We start from the raw sequence: 13,176 nt of genomic DNA, 5'->3' as shown, positions 1-13,176 counted from the left end.
CCAGTCGATGTAAGTCCTGCAACAGGATGACAGGATCAGGCAAAGAGTGTGACCGTGAATACTTTGGTCCAAACTGTGGGTATTCCTGTGATCACTGCCTGGGATCCTGTGAACATGGGTGCACACGGGGTTGTCTTCCTGGATTGTATGGCACGTTCTGTGACAAGACGTGCAGTGATAAGTGTGGACCAGATCCCAACATCTCTACTGACAAACCTCTACTGGCGCCAAACACTGGAGTACGTGACTGTCACAGAGACAGTGGGGACTGTATCCACGGGTGTGACGAGGGATGGTATGGCCGACAGTGCTCTTCTCTGTGTAGTTCTAACTGTAGAAACTCGAAGTGTCAGTCAGACACCGGGTCGTGTACAGATGGGTGTGCACGTGGCTTCTATGGAGAACGCTGTCATCTCACGTGTAACGTGTGTCTTGGTGGTGTCTGCGATCAGAAGACTGGCGTCTGCTCCAAAGGCTGCCACCTGACCGGACGAAGATGTGACTCAACCTGCACATCCAACTGCTCCATGGAGGAATGCCAGAGACTGGAACAGTGTAACCATGGTAACTACAGCAATGTAATGCTTCTTGGTTTACCAGTGGTCCAAATCTGTAATCAGTTCAGTTTATTGCTTAACTATGTTATATAAAACACGAATCTGAGTATGTTCTTATACTTACAGAGGCCTTACGCCGTATACAAATAGTCACCCTGGCGACCTCGATACTGTTTGGGGTTGTTGGTGCCATTCTGGTGGCGGTGATGTGTTGCCGTAGACGTGTGGGCATGGCAAGGATGCAAAGGTGAGGGGACTCAACAGTTGATATATTCTTAACCAAATCAGATGCCCCTGAATGATACCGTAGTATCCGCTCTCAAACAGACACTGACACATGGGGTGGACAGACCCGGAAGTAGTACAGTTGTATCATGCAGACCTATAGCTAATAGCTACCGTGTATATTATTGACAGTATAGCTTCCGGGTTGTGCAGAAACTGTATGTATTGATGACGCTCTAATTTCTGGTAATGTAGCTACTGTGTGTGTCATCTAACGGTATAGCTTCTGGATTTTGCAGAAGCTGTATGAATTGATGACGCTATAATTGCTGGTGATGTAGCTACTATGTGTATCATTGACGGTGTAGCTTCCGTATTATGCAGAAACTGCTTGTATGTATGACGCTACATTTGCTGGTGATGTAGCTACTATGTGTATAATTGACGGTATAGCTTCCGAGTTATGCAGAAACTCCTTGTATCCATGACGCTACATTTGCTGGTGATGTAGCTACTATGTGTATAATTGACGGTATAGCTTATGGGTTATGCAGAAACTGCTTGTATCCATGGCGCTACATTTGCTGGTGATGTAGCTACTATGTGTATATTGACGGTATAGCTTCCGTATTATGCAGAAACTGCTTGTATCCATGACGCTACATTTGCTAGTGATGTAGCTATTATGTGTATAATTGACGGTATAGCTTCCGTATTATGCAGAAACTGCTTGTATTCATGACGCTACATTTGCTGGTGATGTAGCTACTATGTGTATAATTGACGGTATAGCTTATGGGTTATGCAGAAACTGCTTGTATCCATGGCGCTACATTTGCTGGTGATGTAGCTACTATGTGTATATTGACGGTATAGCTTCCGTATTATGCAGAAACTGCTTGTATCCATGGCGCTACATTTGCTAGTGATGTAGCTATTATGTGTATTATTGACGGTATAGCTTCCGTATTATGCAGAAACTGCTTGTATCCATGACGCTACATTTGCTGGTGATGTAGCTATTATGTGTATAATTGACGGTATAGCTTCCGGGTTATGCAGAAACTGCTTGTATCCATGATGCTATACTTGCTGGTGATGTAGCTATTATGTGTATTATTGACGGTATAGCTATATATACTGGAGGGCAAAGGAAACGTCGTAATATTGGAAATGACATTTAAGTATGAATGGAGTATTTGAACCTACTTTTTAAAAACTATACACCGAAAGTCAGGTTTGAGGAAAACATGAATCGTGGTCATATGGTCTGTATTGCCCAATAAAGTATTGTTGGAGATTGAAGTTTGAAATGTATTTGTTTGTCGAACGGTGAAAATCCAGATGCACGTGGATCATGCATGCATTCAGGCATAAATTGCCGGCATGAATGGCAATCGTTCACTTGTTCATTTTTCTGAACACAGCAGCAAAACCGTGTGTGTGTGTGTGTGTGTGTGTGTGTGTGTGTGTGTGTGTGTGTGTGTGTGTGTGTGTGTGTGTGTGTGTGTGTGTGTGTGTGTTTGTTCCCCTACGTTTGTTTGAAGATTATACATATTTATGACGTTGGGGCTTCCATGTTATAGAGCTACTGTCTATCTATAGGTATATCCTCCGGGTGTAGCTACAGTATATATCCATGGCGTTATACTTTATTGATTGTATAGCAAGCATATGTACTAGTCACATATAGACTTTTTTACGTAGGTAAAATCATGCTATCGGATGTTTGTTACACACGGTACATTGGACATTTCACTGTAACATTCCAGGGACCAAATGCATGTTTGTGTCGTAACATGTTCTATGTTATAACTGCTAGACTGAATCCTCTAGTGTGTCTCACACATTTAGGCTGGGCAGTTTATTCAAATGTAAATATTTAGAAGTGTAAGAATTAAATGTTGACTAGAATGGCGGTGCAGGCTCAAAACAGTGAATCTGAACTCCAAATGTTCTTCGTTTCTTCAGAGAAAGTCCCCATGATGGAGAGCCGGGCTGTCCCAATGATGGAGAGCTGGACTATCAACAGGAGACTAAGATGGACACACTGGACACCTGTCAGATGTCGGACAAGATATATCATGAAATAAATGTGAAGGACATGGGACCAGAGATAGTGTTTCTGTAGGAACGTGTACAGCATTAGATAGTAATGAAGGACATGGGTCCAGAGATAGTGTTTCTGTAGGAACGTGTACAGCATTAGATAGCAATGAAGGACATGGGTCCAGAGATAGTAATTCTGTAGGAACGTGTACAGCATTAGATAGCAATGAAGGACATGGGTCCAGAGATAGTGTTTCTGTAGGAACGTGTACCGCATTAGATAGCAATGAAGGACATGGGTCCAGAGATAGTGTTTCTGTAGGAACGTGTACAGCATTAGATAGCAATGAAGGACATGGGTCCAGAGATAGTGTTTCTGTAGGAACGTGTACAGCATTAGATAGCAATGAAGGACATAGGTCCAGAGATAGTGTTTCTGTAGGAACGTGTACCGCATTAGGTAGCAATGAAGGACATGGGTCCAGAGATAGTGTTTCTGTAGGAACGTGTACCGCATTAGATAGTAATGAAGGACATGGGTCCAGAGATAGTGTTTCTGTTGGCGGTCTCTGCAACCCTTGCTTTGCTTCTTAATACCATTGAGTTTAACACATGATACTGTACGTACTGGCGTAATCCTGGCGCCATTGGCTCAAACCTGTTTAATCTTAATCATCACCTTCCTTTATCTGCATAACTTTGTATTAATGTACGGTGCTGAGTTGCGCCCCTTACTGTATTAGGATTCTGGTATCTTTTGTTCGAACCCCAGTCAGTTCACTCAGATAATGATCCAGTTGCTTTCAGCATCGTACCCGTGTTTGGGGGTTTCGTAACGGTTGTATATAAATGTATATAAGTGAAGGAAAGTCAACTGATGACCACTTCTCAACTTTGTAATTAACAACTTTAACAAGAGCAGAGTGACATTAGGCCACCCACTTTAAGTCAGTGAACTCAAGATTTGAAACCTGTACGTTATATGCTATAATTCCCAAACATTAGACTATATACTCGGCAATATATTTAGAAACATAGACATGTCAATAGTTTGGTTGTTTATAAACGCTTGCCTTTTGAATTTCTGTGTTTTCGTAAAATATGTTAGGTGTTTTCGGTTTCAACATCCGTAACCTCCACCTAACATGGAGTGTCATGCAGAGAATATTAAAAGCACTGGACCTCGCACTGGACCTCCCAGTGGACCTCCCACTGGACCTCACACTAGTGCACACACTGGACCTCCCACTGGACTCTCACACTGGACCTCGCACTGACGTTTTACTGGACCTCTTACTGCAATATCACGGCCTCGGACTCTAATGGACCTCACACTTGACCTCTGGACCTCACACTGGACCTTCGGCGCGACGACCAACACTACTGGACCTCTTACTGGACTTCTCCCACTGCCCACCTCCCACTGGACCTCACACTAGACCTCCCACTGGACCTCCCACTGGACCTCACACTGGACCTCACACTGGACCTCCCACTGGACCTCCCACTGGACCTCCCACTGGACCTCCCACTGGACCTCCCACTGGACCTCCACTGGACCTCACACTGGACTGGACCTCCACTGACCTCCCACTGGACCTCCCACTGGACCTCCACACACCTCCACTGGACCTCCCACTGGACCTCCCACTGGACCCCCACACTGGGACCTCACACTGACCTCCCACTGGACCTCCCACTGGACCTCCCACTGGACCTCCCACTGGACCTCCCACTGGACCTCACTGGACCTCCCACTGGACCTCCCACTGGACCTCCACTGGACACACTGGACCTCCCACTGGACCTCCACTGGACCTCCACACTGGACCACTGGACCTCACACTGGACCTCACACTGGACCTCCTCACTGGACCTCCCTGGACTGGACCTCCCACTGGACCTCCCACTGGACCTCCCACTGTGGACCTCCACTGGACCTCACACTGGACCTCCACTGGACTGGACCTCCCACTTGACCTCCACTGGACCTCCCACTGGACCTCCCACACTTGACCTCCACACTGGACCTCACACTGGACCTCCACTGGACCTCCCACTGGACCTCCCACTGGACCTCCTACTGGACCTCCCACTGGACCTCACCACTGGACCTCCCACTGGACCCTCCCACCGACCTCTGCACTGGACTTCCACTGGACCTCACACTGGACCTCCACTGGACCTCCCACTGGACCTCACACTGGACCTCACACTGGACCTCCCACTGGACCTCCCACTGGACCTCACACTGGACCTCCCACTGGACCTCCCACTGGACCTCCCACTGGACCTCCCACTTGGACCTCCCACTGACCTCACACTGGACCTCCACTGACCTGGACCTCCCACTGGACCTCCCACTGGACCTCACACTGGACCTCCCACTGGACCCTCACACTGGACCTCCCACTGGACCTCCCACACTAGACCTCCTCACTGGACCTCCCACACTGGACCTCCTGGACCTGACCTCTCTCCCACTCACTGGACCTCCCACTGGACCTCCCACTGACCTCCTCACACTGGACTCCCACTCTGACCTCACACTGGACCTCCCACTGGACCTCCCACTGGACCTCACACTGGACCTCCCACTGGACCTCACACTGGACCTCCCACTGGACCTCCTCACTCCTAGACCTCCCACTAGACCTCCCACTGGACCTCCTGGACCTCACACTCTCACACTGGACCTCCACACTGGACCTCACACTGGACCTCCCACTGACCTCCACTGGACCTCCCACTGGACCTCCCACTGGACCTCCCACTGGACCTCCCACTGGACCTCCACTGGACCTCCCACTGGACCTCCACACTGGACCTCCCACTGACCTCCTGACTTCCACTGGACCTCCCACTGGACCTCCCACTGGACCTCCCACTGGACCTCCCACTGGACCCCTCACACTGGACCTCCCACTCTTGACCTCACACTGACCCTCCCACTGGACCTCCCACTGGACCTCTCCCACTGGACCTCCCACTGGACCTCACACTGGACCTCCACACTGGACCTCCCACTGGACCTCCCACTGGACCTCCACACTGGACCTCCCACTGGACCTCACACTGGACCTCCTCACTGGACCTCTCACTGGACCTCCTCACTGGACCTCCCACTGGACCTCCCACTGGACCTCCCACTGACCTCCCACTGGACCTCCTCCCACTGACCTCCCACTGGACCTCCTCACTGGACCTCACACTGACCCTCACACTGGACCTCCACTGGACCTCCTCTGACCTCCCACTGGACCTCACACTGGACCTCACACTGGACCTCCCACCTCACCTCCTCTCACTGGACCTCACACTGGACCTCCCACTGACCTCCCACTGGACCTCACACTGGACCTCACACTGACCTCCCTCTGACCTCCCACTGGACCTCCCACTGGACCTCCCACTGGACCTCCCACTGGACCTCACACTGGACCTCCCACTGGACCTCTGGACCTCCACTGGACTCCACTCTCACTGGACCCTCTCACACTGGACCTCCTGGACTCCCACTGACCTCCCACTCTGACCTCTCACTGGACCTTACTGGACCTCACACTGGACCTCCTGGACACTTGACCTCACACTGGACCTCACTGGACCTCCACACTGGACCTCCCACTGGACCTCCCTGGACCTCCACTGGACCTCCCACTGACCTCCCACTGGACCTCCACACTGGACCTCACACTGGACCCTCCCACTGACCTCCTGGGTACTGGACCTCCTCTGGACACTCACACTGGACCTCCTGGACTCACTGGACCTCCCACTGGACCTCCCACTGGACCTCACTGAGACCTCCACTGGACCTCACACTGACCTCCCACTGGACCTCCAGCTGGACCTCACACTGAGACCTCCTCCACTGGACCTCCCACTGGACCTCCCACACTGGACCTCCCACTGACCTCCACTGACCTCTGGACCTCCCACTGGACCTCACACTGGACCTCCCACTGGACCTCCCACTGGACCTCCACTGGACCTCACACTGGACCTCCCACTCTGGACCTCCCACTGACCCTCCCACTGGGACCTCCCACTGGACCTCACACTGACCTCCCACTGGACCTCCCACTGGACCTCCCACTGGACCTCACACTGGACCTCACACTGGACCTCACACTGGACCTCCCACTGGACCTCCCACTGACCTCCCACTGGACCTCCCACACTGGACCTCCACTGGACCTCCCACTGGACCTCCCACTGGACCTCCAACTGGACCTCCCACTGGACCTCACTTCTGACCTCCTACACTGGACCTCCCACTGGACCTCCCACTGACCTCACTGGACCTCCACACTCTGACCTCACACTGGACCTCACACTGGACCTCCACTCTGACCTCTCACTGGACCTCCCACACTCTGACCTCCCACTGGACCTCCCTGGACCTCACACTGGACCTGGACCTCACTGACCTCCCACTGGACCTCCCACTGGACCTCCACTGGACCTCCCACTGGACCTCCTCACACCTCCTGGACCTCACACTGGACCTCCCACTGACCTCCCACTGACCCTCACTGGACCTCACAGACCTCCCACTTGACCCTCCACTGGACCTCCACACTGGACCTCCCACTGGACCTCCCACTGACCCCACACTTGACTGACCTCCACTGGACCCTCTGGACACACTGACCCTCCCACTGGACCTCACACTGGACCTCACACTGGACCTCACACTGGACCTCTGACCTCCACCTCCCACTGGACCTCCACTGGACCTCCCACTGACCTCACTGGACCTCCCACTGGACCTCACACTGGACCTCCACTGGACCTCCTCCTCCCACTGGACCTCTCACACTGGACCTCCCACTGGACCTCCCACTGGACCTCCCACTGGACCTCCCACTGGACCTCCCACTAGACCTCACACTAGACCTCCCACTGGACCTCCCACTGGACCTCCCACTGGACCTCCCACTGGACCTCACACTGGACCTCCCACTGGACCTCCCACTGACCTCCCACTGGACCTCACACTGGACTCCACACCTCCCACTGGACCTCCCACTGGACCTCCCACTGGACCTCCCACTTGACCTCACACTGGACCTCCCACTGGACCTCACACTGGACCTCACACTGGACCTCACACTGGACCCACTGGACTCCACTAGACCTCCCACACTGGACCTCACACTGGACCTCACACTGGACCTCACTGGACACACTGGACCTCCACTGGACCTCCTACTTCCCCTGGACCTCACTGGACCTCACTGGAGCCTCACACTGGACCTCACACTGGACCTCTCACTGGACCTCTCACACTGGACCCTGAACCTCCCCTGGACCTCCACTGGACCTCCCACTGGACCTCCTCCACTGGACCCCTCCACTGACCTCACACTGGACCTCACACTGGACCTCCCACTCTGGACCTCCTACTGGACCTCCCACTGGACCTCACTGGACCTCACACTGGACCTCACACTCCTCACTGGACCTCACACTGGACCTCCCACTGGACTCTCCACACTGGACCTCACTGGACCTCCCTGGACTCCCACTGGACCTCCCACTGGACCTCCCACTGGACCTCCCACTGGACCCCACACTGGACCTCCCTCTGGACCTCCCTCTGGACTCCCACTGGACCTCACCCTGACCTCCCTGGACCTCCACTGGACCTCCCACTGGACCTCCCACTGGACCTCACCTCCTCACTGGACCTCACACTGGACCTCACACTGGACCTCACACTGGACCTCCCACTGACCTCACACTGGACCTCCACTGGACCTCCCACTGGACCCTCACACTGGACCTCCACTGGACTGGACTCACTGGACCTCTCACTGGACCTCCCACTGGACCTCCCACTGGACCTCCTCCACACTGGACCTCACACTCTGAGACTCCACTGGACCTCCTCACTGACCTCCACACTGGACCTCCCACTGGACCTCGCACTGAACCTCACACTGGACCTCACACTGACCTCCCACTCCACTGGACCTCCTACCCACTGGACCCCCACACTGGACCTCACACTGGACCTCCCACTGGACCTCCACACTGGACCTCACACTGGACCTCACACTGGACCTCACCACTGGACCTCACACTGGACCTCCCACTGGACCTCCTGGACCTCACTGGACCTCCCACTGACCTCTCACTGGACCTCCCACTGGACCTCCCTGGACCTCCCACTGGACCTCCTCCCACTGGACCTCACACTGGACCTCCCACTTGACCCTCACACTGGACCTCCCACTGGACCTCCACTACTGACCTCCCACTGGACCTCACACTGGACCTCCCCCACTGGACCTCCCACTGGACCTCCACACTGACCTCCTATGCACTGGACTCCACTGGACCTCCCACTGGACCTCCCACTGGACCTCCCACTGGACCTCCTACTGGACCTCCCACTGGACCTCCCACTGGACCTCCCACTGGACTGGACTGGACCTCCTCACACTGGACCTCACACTGGACCTCTCACACTGGACCTCCACTCGACTCCCACTGGACCTCCTCAGACTCTGGACCTCCTGGACCTCACACTGGACCTCCTGGACCTCCACTTGACCTCCACTGGACCTCCTCTGGACCTCCGCACTGGACCTCCCACCTCACTGGACCTCCCACTGGACCTCCCACTGGACCTCACACTGGACCTCCCACTGGACCCTCCCACTGGACCTCACACTGGACCTCCCACTGCACTGAACCTCACACTGGGACCTCCTCACACTGGACCTCCCACTGGACCTCCCACTGGACCTCCCACTCTGGACCTCCACTGGACCTCACACTGGACCTCCACTGGACCTCACACTGGACCTCACACTGGACCTCCTGGCACTGAACCTCCCACTCCCACCTCCCACTGGACCTCACACTAGACCTCCACTGGACCCTCACACTGGACTCTCCCACTGGACCTCCCTGGACTTCCCACTGGACCTCCCACTGGACCTCACACTGGACCTCCTACACTGGACCTCACACTGACCTCCCACTGGACCTCCTACACACTGGACCTCCCACTGGACCTCACACTGGACCTCTCCTGACTGGACCTCCCACTGGACCTCACTGGACCTCACTCTGGACCTCACACTGGACCTCACACTGGACCTCACACTGGACCTCACACTGGACCCCCTGGACCTCACTGGACCTCACACTGACCTCCCACTGGACCTCACACTGGACCTCCCACTGGACCTCACACTGGACCTCCCACTGGACCTCACACTGGACCTCACACTGACCTCCACTGGACACTGGACCTCACACTGGACCTCACATTGGACCTCCCTGGGCCTCTTGAGACCTCCTACTGACACTGACCTCCCACTGGACCTCCTCACACTGGACCTCCTACTCTGGACCTCACACTGGACCTCCCACTGGACCTCACTCTGGACCTCCTGGGTCACACTGGACCTCCCTCACTGGACCTCACACTGGACCTCACTCTGACCTCCTCTGGACCTCACTGGACCTCCCACTGGACCTCACACTGGACCTCACGCACTGGACCTCTCACTGGACCTCACCACTCACTATACCTCACACTGGACCTCTCAATGGTCCTCACTGGACCTCGCTCTGGATCTCACACTGGACCTCACACTGGACCTCACTGGACCTCTCACACTGGACCTCTGCTCTGGATCTCACACTGGACCTCCCACTGGACCTCCCACTGGGTTAGCCCACTGGAGCTCGTCACGCCGAAGACCTGGGTTCGATTCCCCACATGGGCACAATGTGTGAAGCCCATTTTGGTGTCCCTCGCCGTGATATTGCTGGAATATTGCTAAAAGCGGCGTAAAACTAAACTCAGTCAGTCAGTCACACTAGACCTCACACTAGACCTCCCTCTGCATCTCACTCTGGACCTCGCTCTGGATCTCACACTGGACCTCGCTCTGGATCTCACACTGGCACCTCACACTGACACTATCAAGGATACTCTCGTGATACACAACAGCAGAACAAACCTCAAAGCTTCTGGGCATTACATTTTTATCAATTGTAATTTGAAATGAAGATAATTTGGCAAAGTCAAAAAGAGTCTATTTCAACATCACAGCCGTTTGCATGACCAGGATATGAATGTTGTCATCCTCCCATCTGTAGGTGATGTCAGGGACAAATGATTATGTTGGGAGGAGGCCCCTGTTCCTGGAACCAGTGCTTCAACTCCCAGATTCCCGTTCTCCACCGACACTGGGTGTCAAACCACAGTCGCCTCTTCCGAAAAGCAAACCGATGCTGTGACTCATTCTACACCAGGGGCCTAGGTCCCATCCACAAAACGTTCGTAGCGCTACGACATTCGTAAGCTATACGATAAACTTTAGAGTTACGACAGGTCGTAACGTTAATAACGCTTTGTGGATTGGGACCCAGTCTCGCAAAGTGACCGTAAGACGATCGTATCTACCTTAAAGTCGCTTTGCGGAAATGTTCCCTGGTGCGCATTATGTACTGTGTAATAACTGATCACAACTGGCACTGGACCTTGCCACGAGTCGTTGTTGCGGACAAAGGGTTGATGTTTGTATGCTTACAGTCCAACTGTGTGATGTAGGGCGAACACATTACACAGACTCTGAGAGAGACTTCCAGGGGATGGCGGCGAAGTCAGGCTGACCATTGGGTAGTTGACCATTGGGTCTGTGCACGTTCTCTACCCTGTCTGTCGACACCCCTGCTGTCTTTCGCTGTCCTGCCCGCTTTTAAAGGTAGATGAACGACCAACAATCTGCTTAGGTCGGCAATTCTCATGGACAGACCACTATGAATGCACAATGTCATTTAGAAAGCGGTCAAATGTAACGTATGTTACACTATTAACACACAGTCTCAGTATAGTACAGATTCTGGTACTTTTGGTGGGTTGAGTCCCATACCCTCAGAGTCAGCCCACAAACCGCTCAGCCACCGCGGCTTCCACTAGAGAGAGAGGTGGGGGGGGTTGGGGTTGGGGAGGGAGGGAGAGAGAGAGGGAGAGAGAGAGAGAGGGAGAGTGAAAGAGAGGAGAGTGCGAGAGAGCGGAGAGGGAGAGAGAGACAATAAGGAGGGAGGAGAGAGAGGAGAGAAGGGTGTGTGGGGTGGTGGTGGGGCTGGGGGTGGTTGGGTTAGGAAGGGAACGAGGGGGAAAGAGAGAGACAGTGCTTGTATTGCAAATAGTTATATATTCAGATCGAGGACGAAATATTACGCACTTTCAACTTCAGTAAAAATTAGCAGGTCATCTCAGGGTAGCTGTTTTAACATGGAGAAGGTCAAATGGTGGTGTACGTCGAGTTCAAGTTTAGTGCACTGAAACGGCATGTGCGTGGTGTGAGTGTGTGCCCGTGCGCGTGCGTGCGTGCGTGAGTGTGTTTGTTCGCTCGTGCCTGTTTCCAAAAAGCGCAAACACAGCTGAAAATATTTTGAGAAATGCATGCATATTCGTTTTATCTGAGGTTTGTGTACAAAAGCGATCTATGTAAATGCTAGACAGATTCACATTACCTTGCTGAGATATTAGTGTTAAAACACGCACGCTGAAAGCAGTGCATTAGGAAGAGTATTATTTCAATATAACGCGTAAACAAGCTATCAACCCAGGCAACTACACTGTGATATATCCTCTGCTTTAGATGCGTTCACTGTGTACCATGAGACGTACCATGCCCACCATGCCTGTGAATACGTGCTTTACTACTCTTCACTCCCACCCGCGACCAGCCACACAGCTGGTCCAGGATAGTTTTGTTACTATTACATGTACTGATTGGGTTGATGCTGAAAATGATTGCTTTATTTGAAGGACACCTACTTCTATAAGTGCTGACATGCTACCTTCCCGGGTAGCTGTGAACTCACAGGTCACGGTGACCCGGCACAGATATTAAAAACCGTTATTGATCGGCAAGCCGCAGCAAGCCTTTGTTGTCTTATTCATGTCACCTGGCTGGAACCGGTTTAAATAGAGGATTGTTGGAATGCCAAAGTGTCAGAGAGTACCTGTCACGAAGAACGTCCCGGGGATTTATGTGCGATACAACAAGCGTTTAGGATTGTTTCGATAGGAGGACGGCTACTCGCATTCGACTAATGATATGACAGAAGTCCAGGTAATTCTTACTGATCTAGCAAATGTGGTGGTGTTGGACAAATCTCGTTTGTCTACCTCTAATGTTTAACACTGTGTATTTATCCCTCAAGTGTGCATGGAATTGTTAGAGTTGTATAAAATGAAGATTATCAGCTGCGGGTGTTTCTCTATCGTAATTATCATATATGAACAATACAGATTATGTTATTGACGTCTTTGACGAGCATAATACGTATTTTATATCTACAA

The 13,176-nt window shown here is 52.9% G+C and overlaps 1 protein-coding gene across 1 annotated transcript; it reads left to right on the top strand.

The window, feature by feature from the left end:
- Positions 1 to 26: 26 nt before the first annotated feature.
- Positions 27 to 3,912, top strand: LOC124273231 (scavenger receptor class F member 1-like). Its single transcript, XM_046708446.1, has 3 exons — positions 27 to 564; positions 684 to 804; positions 2,754 to 3,912. The coding sequence occupies exons 1-3, from the start codon at positions 27 to 29 to the stop codon at positions 2,911 to 2,913; spliced, it is 819 nt and encodes a 272-aa protein (XP_046564402.1). The 3' UTR covers positions 2,914 to 3,912.
- Positions 3,913 to 13,176: the final 9,264 nt, after the last annotated feature.

The sequence above is a fragment of the Haliotis rubra genome, unplaced genomic scaffold, assembly GCF_003918875.1.
Source record: "Haliotis rubra isolate DU_JTF1 unplaced genomic scaffold, ASM391887v1 Scf1781, whole genome shotgun sequence".
NCBI lineage: Eukaryota > Metazoa > Mollusca > Gastropoda > Lepetellida > Haliotidae > Haliotis > Haliotis rubra.
This window is presented reverse-complemented; position numbering and strand designations above follow the sequence as displayed.

What these genes read in the sequence shown, in the direction of transcription:
- LOC124273231 (XM_046708446.1), top strand. Translation starts at nt 27, where the DNA reads ATGACAGGATCAGGCAAAGAGTGTGACCGTGAATACTTTGGTCCAAAC. An exon ending in ACTGGAACAGTGTAACCATG is followed by an intron (nt 565 to 683) that starts GTAACTACAGCA and finishes TTATACTTACAG; the next exon opens with AGGCCTTACGCCGTATACAA. An exon ending in GGCATGGCAAGGATGCAAAG is followed by an intron (nt 805 to 2,753) that starts GTGAGGGGACTC and finishes TCGTTTCTTCAG; the next exon opens with AGAAAGTCCCCATGATGGAG.